Source organism: Rhinolophus hipposideros, assembly GCF_964194185.1.
Source record: "Rhinolophus hipposideros genome assembly, chromosome: 6".
Taxonomy (NCBI): Eukaryota; Metazoa; Chordata; class Mammalia; order Chiroptera; family Rhinolophidae; genus Rhinolophus; species Rhinolophus hipposideros.
Genome location: NC_138052.1, coordinates 53,775,989 through 53,791,071, shown reverse-complemented (window position 1 = coordinate 53,791,071; position 15,083 = coordinate 53,775,989). Strand labels below are relative to the sequence as shown.

At 32.4% G+C, this 15,083-nt stretch overlaps 1 protein-coding gene across 1 annotated transcript in view; it reads left to right on the top strand.

The window, feature by feature from the left end:
* Positions 1-15,083, top strand: part of TTN (titin) — a 272,150-nt gene that overhangs the window by 104,195 nt on the left and 152,872 nt on the right. Inside the window, exons 83-101 of the mRNA XM_081051210.1 lie at positions 754-937; positions 1,148-1,237; positions 1,334-1,601; positions 1,714-1,974; positions 3,603-3,812; positions 3,978-4,055; positions 4,157-4,183; positions 4,593-4,652; positions 4,980-5,063; positions 6,665-6,739; positions 7,692-7,745; positions 8,644-9,048; positions 9,507-9,569; positions 9,976-10,053; positions 10,221-10,298; positions 10,874-10,960; positions 11,197-11,277; positions 12,699-12,782; positions 14,989-15,072. Of these exons, the coding sequence (XP_080907336.1) occupies positions 754-937; positions 1,148-1,237; positions 1,334-1,601; positions 1,714-1,974; positions 3,603-3,812; positions 3,978-4,055; positions 4,157-4,183; positions 4,593-4,652; positions 4,980-5,063; positions 6,665-6,739; positions 7,692-7,745; positions 8,644-9,048; positions 9,507-9,569; positions 9,976-10,053; positions 10,221-10,298; positions 10,874-10,960; positions 11,197-11,277; positions 12,699-12,782; positions 14,989-15,072 (2,351 nt within the window). The remainder of the gene's footprint in view (positions 1-753; positions 938-1,147; positions 1,238-1,333; positions 1,602-1,713; positions 1,975-3,602; positions 3,813-3,977; positions 4,056-4,156; positions 4,184-4,592; positions 4,653-4,979; positions 5,064-6,664; positions 6,740-7,691; positions 7,746-8,643; positions 9,049-9,506; positions 9,570-9,975; positions 10,054-10,220; positions 10,299-10,873; positions 10,961-11,196; positions 11,278-12,698; positions 12,783-14,988; positions 15,073-15,083) is intronic.

Genomic DNA, 15,083 nt, shown 5'->3' with positions numbered 1-15,083 from the left:
GTGGAAGTTAGTGGCTCATTAAGATCAATTTCTGAATAATCATGAGAAAGTTTTGAGAATGAGGTGAATTTTTATTAAAATTTTAAACAAAGGAAATGGCCTGTATAGAAAACTGTGGATATCTAGGTATAAGATTTTTGTTACTGTGTATCATTTCTCATGCTCTGAATCATTTTCTAGATTAACTATTTTAACAATTTTTCAAAATTACCAATAATTTCAACACCATTTATGTTACAACATAATTATTGGATTATTAAATTAATCAAGATTTAATTTCCACACATCTTTCCCATGTATATATTTCCCATAAATATATGATATTTATTCCTTATTAAAATGTTTTCTATTGCTGTTATTATTTTTTCCCATGTATATATTTCCCATAAATATATGATATTTATTCCTTATTAAAATGTTTTCTATTGCTGTTATTATTTTTCCTTGGAATTCTTTCTTTAGGCTCTTCAGTTGCAAAGTTTACATAAATGTTTCTGCTATCCTTTCTTTTCTCAAACTATCAAATTTCTGTACTTAATAACAATGGTCCAATCTTAATCCACTCCATCTCCAAACCCACACTTTTTTTATTGATTCACAGTTAACATGGTAAAGTTAATATTTCTTGACTAAAGGACACAGAGCTATTCCTTTGTGAGGAAAACAAATGTAATTTATAATCTTTGAATGATGATAGATAATTCAAAATAAGTAGAAGATAGGTGATTTATGTTTATTTCTTATTTCATTTAGAACTCCAGCCTTAAAGAGAGGCTCTGGGGAAGAAGAGGAAATTGATATTCTAGAACTTCTCAAAAATGTTGATCCTAAAGAATATGAAAAATACGCCCGCATGTACGGAATCACCGACTTCCGCGGTCTTCTTCAAGCATTTGAACTGCTAAAGCAAAGTCAAGAAGAAGAGACACATAGATTGGTATGATCTTTTGTATCTAGCATCATCTTTAAAAATTCCCATTTGAAACATCTAACATACGCCCTTTGAATTTACAGAACCCTATAGTTGTATGAGATTATTTAATATAACCTAAGCAGCATCAAAAATGGAAGCTGAATATAATCATGCATCCTCTAATTCAAATTTTATTTCATATGTAATGATCATCCTTTTTTTTTTTCTCCTCAGGAAATTGAAGAAATAGAGAAGTCAGAGAAGGAAGAAAAGGAATTTGAAGAACTTGTATCATTTATTCAACAAAGGCTGTCACAGACAGAGGTAAAATAAAATATGCTGATAATCAAGGGAACAAATTATTATTGGGAGTTATAACGGAAGGAGTGACTAATGCATTTTAATTCTTTATTCTCATAGCCTGTCACTCTGATCAAGGATATTGAAAATCAGACCGTTTTGAAAGATAATGATGCAGTGTTTGAAATTGACATTAAGATTAATTATCCAGAAATCAAGCTTTCATGGTACAAAGGGACTATAAAATTGGAACCCAGTGATAAATTTGAAATAAGCATTGATGGTGATCGACATACACTCAGAGTCAAAAATTGTCAACTTAAAGATCAGGGAAATTACAGATTGGTGTGTGGCCCACACATTGCTAGTGCTAAATTAACTGTAATCGGTAAGTAAAAAGAGTTTGATATTAAAAAAACGAAAACCTTGTGAAATTAACTTACTGTTGAGCATACCTGCATGTGATGTTGAACAAAACGTGTATTGTGTCATTCTAACAGAGCCTGCTTGGGAGAGGCATCTACAGGACGTTACTTTGAAAGAAGGCCAGACTTGCACCATGACATGCCAGTTTTCTGTGCCCAATGTAAAATCGGAATGGTTCAGAAATGGCAGAATCCTTAAACCCCAAGGTAGACATAAAACGGAAGTGGAACACAAAGTCCATAAACTGACCATTGCAGATGTTCGAGCAGAAGACCAAGGACAATACACTTGCAAATACGAAGACCTTGAGACTTCAGCAGAGCTCCGGATTGAAGGTGGGTGAAAGACTGTGGCTGGAATTCTTACAGCATAGATCAGGGCAAGGGGTGTGAAGGACCCCTGCAACTCTGCCATCAAACATACCGCAAAGTTCTTGTGTGTTCTCACTTCCCAACATATATTCATAGCATTCGCTCACATGTTAAAATTCATACAAAATCAAAAGGGAAATGTTCACATAAATGCCTATTATTTTGCACAGTCCTTTTTGACCAGAAGCAGATTTCAATCTAACTAAGACTTGACTTTCTAACAATTATTTCTGTTAAATTCCATATTCTTCTAAATTCAATAATTCTTTACAATTCTACCAAATTCCACAATTCTCACATCTATGATTCTGATTCCTAGAAAGAAATCTTGGAAAGGACTAGGTATCATGGTTACATATCTAGAAGATCTTAGCTAGGAGTTGATATTTTGTATAGGAATTAATTTGACTCTATCTGTATGAAACTTTATAAATAAAATTAACAATATAGGTGATGTGTGATTAGCAGCTAATTTTCAAAAATAATTATTTTCTAATGCATCTTATTCCAACCTTCTGAATCTCTGAAACAAAGTGAAATCTTAAGACTTAGGAGCAAAAATATTGATTTCCTAATTCTTTGATTGCTTGAACTATCTGAAGTCACCCTTGGACTGTATTAAGCAACATTTAGGCTACAATAATAGTATCGACTTCCAGTTTTCAGTGCCCATTTGTAGTTGATGAAATATAACTATATGACTTCTTATGTATAAAAGCATTTCAACTTCTCTGATTTGCTTTACAATGGATACCAATGCCTAGTTATATTTTAAAGTTCGAAATTTTTAAACAGTTTTCAATTTGAAGGATCCAGTTGAAACCACTTATCATTTTTGAAATAATGCATATTTTCATATGATCCTTCCAAAAAATAAAAGCTCACCAGTGTGCAGATGACATCTAAGTATTCAGAATACTATCATACATTGAATTCTGTACATCCTGATAAATGTTTGCAGGAGCACCTCCCCTCCAACCCCATTCTCCTACAAAACACCCCTATCATACTCATTGGGTAAACTCCTTCGTGCATGCCCACAGGTGCTTACAAAGAAGGTTTCAGAACTCTTGGAAATGAATCTTCTGAAATGCAGAAGTGCAGATTTCCTATTGAGTTAGAAATAACTGCACAGGAAAAGTTACACATGTCAAATAATAAATAATTCTATATCCTGAATATCAAAATTATTTTACAGAGGAAAGAAAGAATTTCAAAGGGGAATAAATTATAGAGTAAAATTAAGTTATGTTCTTTTTATTTTGAACCTCCCATTTCACTAACATTTTCAAAGTTTAATTTGACTTATGGGTTAGAAACACCGTGACTATTGCCTTCATGTAAATATTTTAAGGACTTTCAGGGACTTCTTGATGCTTTTCTACATTGATCCTATAGGAATACATTTAAGTATTGGAACAATTTTTTGTGACTGGTGTAAAGAAGTGCATTTTCTTCTTGTTTTATATTTTCGGCATTTTTCTGCTATTTTCCAATTGGATAAAAAGATGGAGACTAAATATCTGAGGGGAAAGTACAGTGAAATTCTTTCCCGTATAGTCTAACTTTGAATTTTCTTTGTACTTAAACAGCTGAGCCAATTCAGTTTACCAAGCGCATACAGAACATTGTGGTGAGCGAGCATCAGTCTGCCACCTTCGAGTGTGAAGTGTCCTTTGATGATGCCATTGTAACATGGTACAAAGGACCGACAGAACTGACTGAGAGCCAGAAATACAACTTTAGGAATGATGGTCGCTGCCATTATATGACCATTCACAACGTGACCCCAGATGATGAAGGTAATTTAGTTAACAGTGTCTGTTTCATATATTTCTACTCTACTAATTCTAAATAGAATACTTTTTAAGAAAAGAGACATATACACAAATACATATTATATTTAAATAGAGAAGTGTTATTTAAAACATAGCAGAAAACAAATGTTGGATGATTATTTTCCTTAGGTGTCTATTCAGTAATTGCTCGACTGGAGCCCAGAGGTGAAGCGAGAAGCACAGCAGAGCTGTACTTAACAACTAAAGGTCAGAAAACACCAAATTAAAACCACACTGCAGCCTGAAACAAAATAGCCTGCCAAGACAATTCTAAATTCAAAAATGTTATTTTTTTTTTTCCTTTGCAGAAATCAAATTTGAGATGAAGCCTCCTGGTAAGTTAAAAAAAAAAATCAATCCTTGCTTACAATACATTCAGTGCAATTTTGTAGATAGAAGCCGAACTAAAATATCTAAAAATATTATCTCAATTTTTCAGTAAAATTATTCTCAGGAATAATATAATAATACAAATGTTAGGCTTTGTGAGTGTGGGAAATTAGAGGTAATAAGGTCTCATTCAACTGCTATCTAAGATCATTCCAAATGGTGTGGCCATAGAACAAAAATTTTCACAGGGATTAAATTTACCTGTGTGATTGCATGTGAAACTTGCCTATGTGCTTTGTGTCTGTATGTTAAATGCTGCTCTTGGAAATGCCTGCCAATCAAGCACATCTTAGTTGTCTAATAAATACCTATTTTCGATCCCTCTATGCTTATCATTAAATGCCCCTTTTTCAGATATTCCTGACTCCAGAGTTCCAATCCCTACCATGCCTATCAGAGCAGTACCGCCAGAAGGTAAGATCCAACAGCAAAACACCTGGGCTTGGAACAACAGTATTCTACCACTAGGAGATTCTCAACGCCGAACTATAGCAGAGAGCCAGAACAGATCCTTTCGTGTTGCATTCTTCACTGTGTAATTAAAAATCAAAGCAAAAGAATAGTGACAATTATAAATATGTGCTATTTTTATTTTCTCTGATTGATGATTGGCACTATAACACCTTTGAAATACTAAAAGAAATTCATGAGACTTTTTGTTAGCCTCACACAAAATGGGAAACCAAACCACATAACTGATGATGGCATCTGTTTTTTTTTGTTTTGTTTTTTGTTTTTCAGAAATCCCTCCTAAGGTTGTTCCTCCTATCCCTGTGTTGCTCCCATCACCTGAAGAAAAGAAACCACCAGCAAAACGTATTGAAGGTATTATATGTTATATATCTAAACGTCAAAATACAGAATTTACCTATTGCAGACCTGGAAATGTTGTTTAATGCAACACGTTGGCCCTCTAGTGGTAAACAGGTTGAATTGTCTTTCAAAATGTAAATTATGTGCTCTTAAGTATTAACTAGGTAATGGAGTGTAAAACATGTGCCTAAAGTCTGAAAATCATCAGAAAGACCAAACACGATGCTTAACATTAAAATATTTTATTTTAATAGAATAATTTAAACATTAATGGCAAACTTATTTCATGTATTATGTTTTTCTACTGCACATAACAATAAAATAGTACAATCGATTTCTAGTGAAACCTATGGAAATAAACCATATTAGTTTAGTCAAGTTGAAAATTATAGTTTGTGTTGTTTTCTCAATTACAATGTTAAGTACTCTTTAAATTTACTATTTTGCTACAAACATGATTTAAAATATCGTTGGTACATTTGATTTTTTTTTTTTTTAATTAAGGAATGAGCTCACCATAAGGAGCTTTTGAATGTGCCAGGGACTTTTCCCACTCAAATATTTCAATAGATAAATTGTAATAGAAATGCCCCAAAACTGCTGGACTAAATAAGTCAACAGACTGCCTGGGGCTTTCTAGAGTGCTGGGGAGTTCAGAATTGCTGTCAGAGTTCTCCCAACGTTATCAGGAAAAAAATTCTACATGTCAAAGTCCCATGTTCCCATAGCCAAGCCACTACTGCTAGAGTAGTTTTCAGGGTCTAATATGCTAGTCCCGTAATATTTACTACAATTGGTGTCAAAAGCTTGAGCTATTTTTCAGCCAGCCTCAGGAGAAATTCAGTTTAAAAAAAAATACTTTCAGTTTTGTGAATAATACAATCTCAATAACAAAGAAAAGCATTTTTATAATTTATGTGAACATAGTTAAATATATTTCATCTACTTTTGATAGGAACAAAAATAAAAATTATAAATAAGATTTCCATGTATGTTTATTGTCACAAATAATCACTTATCTGAATGAAGGATTTATTCTTTGAGTGTTACTGTCAAATGACTATGTTTGAGTACCCACTGGGAAATTGAGACATTAAGTCATATTTTAAAAATTGAAAACAATGCTACTTATTCATGAATACTAGCAGCCATAATCAAGTTATGATTAGGGCCATGATCAAGCTATAAAATAATATCAATAACTACAAAGGAAAACTTCCACAATATTTTACAAATAGAACTTTAGTTTTACTAATTCACATATTATTATTATTATTCCTGACAAATTTAAAGTGTTCTTACCTCAGTGAAACAAAAATGAAAATGTGTACTTTTTATATTTATGATATCATTTAGGTTCTTTTTCAATGTTTTGGAAAATTTTAACTCTAAGCAGGCATAAAATCAGTGAAGATGTAAGATCACCCTACATAGTCTATCTCCCTCCAAATTTTATTTTTTGCATTCTAGTCCAAGATCTTTCTGAAACAGATATCTTGCAATAATGTGCAGAGTCTATCGTTACCATCAAAATATGTGAAAATGTATCTCAAGAAACCTCCTAGTTTTCTAAAAACATTTTGGTTATTTACATCTGACATCATATTTTTTAGTGACCAAAAAAGCTGTGAAGAAAGATACCAAAAAAGTTGTCACAAAGCCCAAAGAAGAGGCACCACCACCTAAAGGTATTATAGTTAATGAATCAAAACTTGGCCTTTCTGCTTTTCTTTTGGTTAAAAATTTTAAATCCCAAGTACTAGAAGGTGCAGGAGGATAAGAGTTTCAGTTCACAACATGGTACCTATTCCTTCACTTACCCTCACTGTGTTCCTTGACTCAGTCCTCACTTTCTCTCTCTATGCCCTGCTCTCCAGTATCTGTGTTTGTCCATGGCACCCAATGGCAACACCAGATAATTCTTGTTATGTCTGGATGGTGATTTAAAGAAGGCACTGCTTTCTAGTCCAATAGATGGTCCTGATCAAGTCACACCAATAAAAAGGCTGATGCTCATTTCAGGTGGCTGCTGCAGCCCAACTCACCATCCTTCTTGGCTCCCCTGAATAAATGTCAGTATGCGCAGGAAAAAGAAAAAAAAAGCAATTCGAAGGAAGATCACTTTAATCACTTGAACTTTTATTATATCTTGGAATGTTTTTAGGAAGAAAATAGGGAAACTAAATTTAAGCAAATAGGCAAATTTTTTTACCCATGTGGGTAAGTTTATTTACCCGTCTGACTAAGATTAAGTATAGCAACCCCTAAAAGAAGGAGAATCCAGGAGCACAGGTCACCATTCATTAAACTTGCTACTGAGTGGTCATTTGTGAAATGTAATAGAATAAAATGAAGCTCAAAAAGCGTGGAGAGTTCCTAAATTTACAGTTAATCATTGAAAAAAATAAACATGCCTTATTTTTTAGCATTAGACATACTGAGTCTTCTTGTTTTATGTTAAATTATTTTAAATCAACCTAAGCTAGAATAAAACTTTAGATTTCCTGCATTTTCATTAATTGCATAGCATTTCTGATGAGCTAAATTTGGAAATTATGAAAGCATTTGGTATATTAGTAACAGTTACAGGTTTGAAAAATGCATAATCTAAAAATTCACATGTATTTTATATTTTTAAAGTCCCAGAGATTGTCAAGAAGCCCCCACCTCCTACTGCCTTAATTCCAGCAAAAGGTAAATAAAAGCAAATTATTAAATATTCTTATTCTATTTACTTCTGAGATTTGCATCTCTGCTGTGTATTCTTATTTTTACACATGAGGCTTCCAGCTTCTTGTAAAGTTGTAGTCTCCTCCAATGTATTGACACTAGCATTAGAAACGATGCATGCTTCATACTGCACCAATCCCAGCAAAGGAAACCCAGAAAGATGTTTATGCAGCCTAAGTGCAATGGACACAGGGAAATAAGTGGTGAGGGCTAAAGATGGGAGGGTTAAAGATGATCGTATACATTACCTATAGGATCCTGAACATTTGTTAGCTACAAATGAAACAAGAATCTTGTTTCAATTGTAGCTAACAAATGTTCCGGAACCTATACGTAATGTTAGCCTTAAAGATTTTTTTAAAATTGTATAAAAGCAATTAATTGATGTAGTTATATAATTTTAAATATTATCTTTATTAAACTGACTAAAGAGTCATATTTGATCATCAAAATGTAGCTTTAAAATGAGAAATGTTTTTGAAAGAATAGTTAGAAATTTAAGTGGAAGTTAACTGCAGCAATGTTAAATATAAATTCCATAAAATGATTAAATATTAAAATATTTCATGGGAACAAACTAAAGAGTTTTGCAAACTGGAGCCCCCGTAAAACAATGGAACACGTGTCATTTGATAATATTTACTGAATGCCATTTTGTGCACACCGGAAAATTCCCCAAATTAACAGTGTATCATTATAGTCCTGATACTGTTCCATAGTTGACAAAAATTTAAATGGAACCAACACAAACAAAACATAAATTATGAATATACTATGGATCTAATACTTGCTTTTCATTTAATACAGTAATTGTATGGATATAATTAATATGCTAATATTATCATTGATTTATTTATTTTAGCTCCTGAAATTATTGATGTCTCCTCCAAGGCTGAAGAAGTGAAAATAATGACCATAACTAGAAAGAAAGAGGTTCAGCAACAAAAAGAAGCTGTGTATGAGAAAAAGGAAGCCGTCTACGAGGAGAAGAAAGTTTACATAGAATCTTTGGAAGAACCTTATGATGAACTGGAAGTAGAACCATATACAGAGCCATTTGAAGAACCTTATTATGAAGAACCAGATGAAGACTATGAAGAGACCCAAGTAGAAGCTAAAAGGGAAGTTCATGAGGAGTGGGAAGAAGATTTTGAAGAAGGGCAAGAATACTATGAAAGGGAAGAAGGTTATGATGAAGGAGAGGAAGAGTGGGAGGAAACTTACAGAGAAAAAGAAGTAATTCAAGTTCAAAAAGAGGTTTATGAAGGTATGATTAATTGCGTGATCCTTTTTCTCTTTTCCTCATTTTTACTCAGTTCATTATGTGTTCCATGTTATTAACCTGGTTTGCAATGGATGTAGAGAAAACAACATTTCCATTTTTTAAGATAGAAATCTTTAGAAAGAATCTTTAAAAGAGTCATTTTCTTCAGTTACTTTCATGCTTTGACATTATAAATTGAATCACCTAGTGCTATGACTAAGACTAAATTCCAAGAACTATTTTCTAAGGCAGAATTCAAGTTTTACTTTCACTGCCTTGCTGCATCTCTGCTTGATCCTGCTTCTAATTCCAGCACGAAGATCACGTTAGCAATAAAGATCCCAAATATAATACTGTACACAATTATACATTATTCTTAACTTATTTCATTTGCAATGTATGCAACCTATTAGAACTTACCCATTTAAGCATCCGTTCTTATTCCTGTGTTTTCACTAAAGAATCACATGAGAGAAAAATTCCAGCAAAGGTACCTGAAGAGAAAAAAGCACCACCTCCTAAAGGTATGTAATTGGAATGATTTAAGTAGATGAGAACATCAACATCATTATCATGGCTTGTTTAGCAAACATGAATAAATCACTAGTTCAATCCAATAGGCACAACTTCTTCTCTAAGCTTTACTGTGTTAATGAATTCTTTCTAAGAATATCTATGTAATTCATTTAATGCAAAAATTTGAAAGATGATAAAAAGATTGTTATGGTAAATATAAAATAAAATATAACCAAAATACTTGAAGTACAGAAACTTGTACTTAAACTTCAGGGCACCAAACTTGTCTCTCTCTAAAAATAATTACACATCTATATATATATACATATATATGTATGTATGTATACATATATAGAGAGAGACTATTTTAATAGAAATTCTAAAACTGCTGCAATTTCTTTAAAATACTTGCAGTTGTAAAGAAGCCAGTAGTTGAAAAAATCGAAAAGACTTCTCGAAGAATGGAGGAAGAAAGAGTTCAAGTCACCAAAGGTATTATCATTTGAAACATTTCTAGTACCATGTACACAAATGACCTGTTTACTAATATATATTCACATGTTAGTTACTTATGTAAGTCATCTAAACTAAGATATTTTAAAATTTTGTGCAAAGCAGTATTTTTCACAATACAAATATATTTGTACATATTTTTTAAGTACCTGAAGTTTCCAAGAAGATTGTTCCACAAAAACCTTCTCGGACTCCAGTGCAGGAAGAAGTTGTTGAAGTGAAAGGTATACATCTTTGTCTTTCAACTACAAGTTTTAAACCCTTTTTAATGTATATGGGTATGAGTACATATATTACTAAATAATTCACAAATCTGGACCACCAAAATTAAGACATTCATATATAATATACATTTCATGTTGAGTTACACATATGTATAATTTAAATAAATAATAGCATTTTATAGCTTTGTTTCTAGTTTTGCTTTAAAATTACATTTTTTAAATTTAAGGAAGGCTTTATATTTAATTAGAAATCTTCTAACTTTACCATCCAATGCATTCCATTGCATAGAGTATTTCCCATCCTCTCATTTATATGAATAGACCCTAACAGATTTGGAAAAGCACCACATTACATGTGAAGAAGTTGTGTCTATTTGATTCCCATGTTTGATAAAGTCTGCATGGGTGTTTGTCCTTATAAATCAAAACATGAATTGTTTTCTTGTAAACACTGAATTTGTTCTCAGGCTATTATATTAACCCACTCACTCTAAAGACTTATGTATGATTTATGTATTTAATCTGATGTCTTCTCCTAGAAAAATAAATGCTAATGTGAAATACTCTCTTTAAAGTACCAGCTGTGCATACAAAGAAGATGGTTATTTCAGAAGAAAAGATGTTCTTTGCTTCTCACACAGAGGAGGAAGTGTCAGTCACAGGTATAAAGCAAATTTGCATTTGGGGGCTTAAATAGAAGGGCTTTCGATGGATTTTTATCCCTCTTCTTTTTATCTAATTTGTGATTATGTAGGCATCTCTGTTTCCTTGTAATTCTTTGTCATCTTTTCATTTCATATTTGTATCTGTTTTGATTTATATTTCAATATTCTTTGTAAATTACAATTACCATTCACAGTATGGCATACCTATAATTAAAATTGTACATTTTTTCAAGTCCCTGAGGTACAAAAGAAAACTGTTACTGAAGAGAAAATTCATGTTGCTGTTTCCAAAAGGACTGAACCTCCACCTAAAGGTATTAATGATTCATTAAGTTTAAAATCTTTTAAAAGTTCCATAGTAAATATCTGAATATGGTAACATTAAATAATAGGTTTAGCCACATAATCAGTAGACCTATACTATAGCCACTATGTACAAAGGACATCATAGGGGACATCATGGAGGGTACCGGAAAGAGGAACGAAAATTACTAGAGGTTGTTTACTGCTTCAGAGAGCTTATAATCCAGTGACCAGCTATATTTGGAAATAGAAATACAGTGTCCTGGTGCCAACTCACACCAACTCACCAGAACTGATGGTTAAATTTTCAGAAATTTTGCTACTCAGTGTTTAACACCTCCATGATTCAAAGTTAAATTATATAAACTCACAATTAAAGAAATTATATTTAAAACTATGGTAATAAATGCTCAAAACTCATTACTTCTTATTTTACTCCCCTTTACTATTATCTATACTTCTGAGGTTGTTTACATTCATTGAATCTGTGTGGAAAGACTAGATAATAGTGTGCTACTGTTCACCTCTTCCCAACTCCGAGACAATGAGGTCATAGTTGATAGCCAAGGTGGGAGTATTTAACACCACCATCGTTACCCCCGAACCCCTTCCGCCACCTCCACCAACCCGTCACATTGTTGAATATTTAGGATATACTAAAAATATTTAAGATAATCTAATGCAATTATTCTAATGCAGCTGTTCTATAAAAATTAAGTTTCTAAAACTGGTATCTGAGGAACAGGAACTAGTACTTCTGAGGAAAGGGTGCCCTGACTTCTTCCTAGGAAAGTGGAGGCACCTATATTTAAAGGTGAATAAGTCACAAAGTTTTCTAGTTAGCCATTTGTCCATTTTTCTTTATCCTTGTTCCTAACACATAATTTTCTTGATTCAGTTGGTATAAGACAGAACTGTCCACTCTTTATTTTAATTCTAAGTCTGGCAAGACTATATGCCTTGTGGTCACAATTTCTCAAAAGCAGCACATTTGTTTTTAAAGTGTCCGAACCACCTAAGAAAATAGTCCCAGAAGAAATGGTTCCTGTCCATGAATTATATTTTTGAAAAAAATTTCTTAGTGTCTGTCTTCTTATATCTTTTTCTGTGAGATCTGTGTATTAACAAAATACCATCTGCAATATATTTAATTCTGTGTATATTGATCTCATTAATTTGTGATAATGTGTCTTATACAAGTATCATAACATACTCGATACCGTGCTAATTGGGTCTTTGTCCACTTCATGTAATGTGTGTAATGTCTCTATGGTATTGATGTGTTTGGCATACATTTCCATCACAAGGAGGGCATATTCAATTACTTCCTAAATTCTTACATTCTTACTGAGGATTTATGTTTTTATGTAATCTTAAATGTCTCAGAAGGAGACTAGAATTCTCAACATTGTTTCAACAATGGTATCTTTAGTTCCTGAAGTTCCCAAGAAACCTGTGCCAGAGGAGAAAAAGCCTATTCCTGTACCCAAGAAGGAACCTGCCGCTCCCCCAAAAGGTACACCAGACTGATTATGCATTACCCTTTGCCCCAAATGCCAGTCCTTTGCTTCATATGGTCTTCATATATATGTACTAGACTGTCTTTCTATTTTGTCTTTTATTTGCCCGTTGTGCTTTTCATTTGTTTGTTAGTTTCAGTGGCCGTACTCTTGACATAGATTATTTATATTACTGAACATTCCAAAGGTACCACCAAAAAGTGTTATTAAAAAGAAGTAATTATGTCAGATTGTTATCTTAAATTTTTAATATCTTCCCTCTCTTAAAGAAGAAATATTTGTGAAACTCATTTGCTAGAGGCATGTTTCAGATAAATTTTTTACCCCTCCTATCTGTGACTTTTTCTTAATAAAAAAACACTATTCATGAGTTTTGACAAAGTGCAAAGACTGACAACTGGAGAGTTTTTGGCAGAACAGAATGTTAACTAGATAAAAATGTACACAGTGCTGCTATTAACTGCCACTCTTCTGCAAGTCAATGATGCCCGAGTTTTGAAGAGTTGGAAACATCAATTTTTGACACTTTCACCGTGTTTCTTGAGACATTAATTGAACATCAATATTTGCCATAAATGTTGCAATTATCTAATTAGCTAGTCAGGGGACCTTTCATATAGATATGTTTGGATTCAAATGTGCTAATCCCTTGCTTTGGTTATCTGAATTTGGTGGGGGTTTGTTTGTTTGTTTGTTTGTTTGTTTGTTTGTTTGTTTGTTTTGGGTGATAAAAGACACCACTTTATGGAGACAATGAAGCTACAAACAGCACACATCTGGTCAGTTATAGAGAGATTCAGCAAGAATTCAACATCATCCAATTTAGGAGAAACCAGGCTTACTGAAATCATACATTTTAAGTAGTGTTCCCTGTTACCTGACTTTCTAATGTCTGCATTTTCTTTCTAAGTTGAATCTGCTTCTCACTCAAACTTTTCGCTCTTTTAGTATTCTAGGTATTATTTTTAATCCAATGATTTTTAAAGACTGATTTCTTATTATCTAATCTTTAAAATATAATGAATATTTGAAAATAAAGTTTATAATGGAAAGGCCCTATTAATAAAATCAATAGTAATACCACTCCTAAACAAGATACAGAGGCATGTCAGTGTCTAAATAAATAAACACACGTAGTGACATAAATATGTATAAACATTCCATGTATATAAAATACAATATATACACACATAGTGCATATCCATATAATTACATATAATTACATCAAGGTGTCACAAATGCAAGTGTAAAGATGCAGGAGTTACAAAAACTGCTAATATCCTATTTAAAATCGAAATAATTATTGCCAATAATGTTTGCTATTAAAATACATCTGCCAATTAAAAATTCAACATCATCAACATTTAGAATAAATAAATTATACCCATTGTAAACATTTGTTGGGTCAGAGACCTTGTTGAAGCCTCTTAGAGAAAAGCACATATGCACATACCCACAAAATTTTGCACACAGAACTCCCCAAAATCATTGACACATGGGTATCAGATTGAGAAGCCAACTCTAGAATAATAGTGTTTTGTATATACTATATACAAATAATAGTGTTTTGTATATACTATTATAGTATAGTATAGAATACTAGTATAGTATATACTAGTATAGTATTCTATACTAGTATAGAATAATAGTGTTTTGTATATACTATTATATACTATATATATAATAGAGTTTTGTATATACTATAAGGGCACCAAAAGAAAAAAAAATCAGAAAAGAAATGGAAAAAATGGTAACATAGACACAAAATATTCTAAAGACTTCTTATTCGTAGTCAAAGATAGTCTTAGATAAATTAAACCCATTGTGATTCCACTTCTCAATACACACCATAAAGAGATTTTTCTATATATGATATCCACATTCCATTTTGTTTATATAATTGCTGACTAATTGGTTTTTATGAAAACTTACCAATATCTAAAGAAAGAATGAATTCTGTACACATTCTTCAGTGTATTGAACTTATTTTCAATTTGCCTAAATGCCTCTGTGACGTCACTTGGGACATTAATCACATTGTGACCTTTATAACACTATAGTTTAATTTTATTCATTATTTTGCCAAAGCACAGAAAATCTATCACAACATTAATTAACTGATTAAAGATTTCTGTATGCGCCTGTGTTCATTCATAGAAGTGATATACATCTGAGCTAACATTCTGTTTTAAAAACTTTAAGTCCCAGAGGTGCCAAAGAAACCTGTCCCTGAAGAAAAGATTCCTGTTCCTGTTGCAAAGAAAAAGGAAGTTCCACCAGCTAAAGGTAAAGTGACT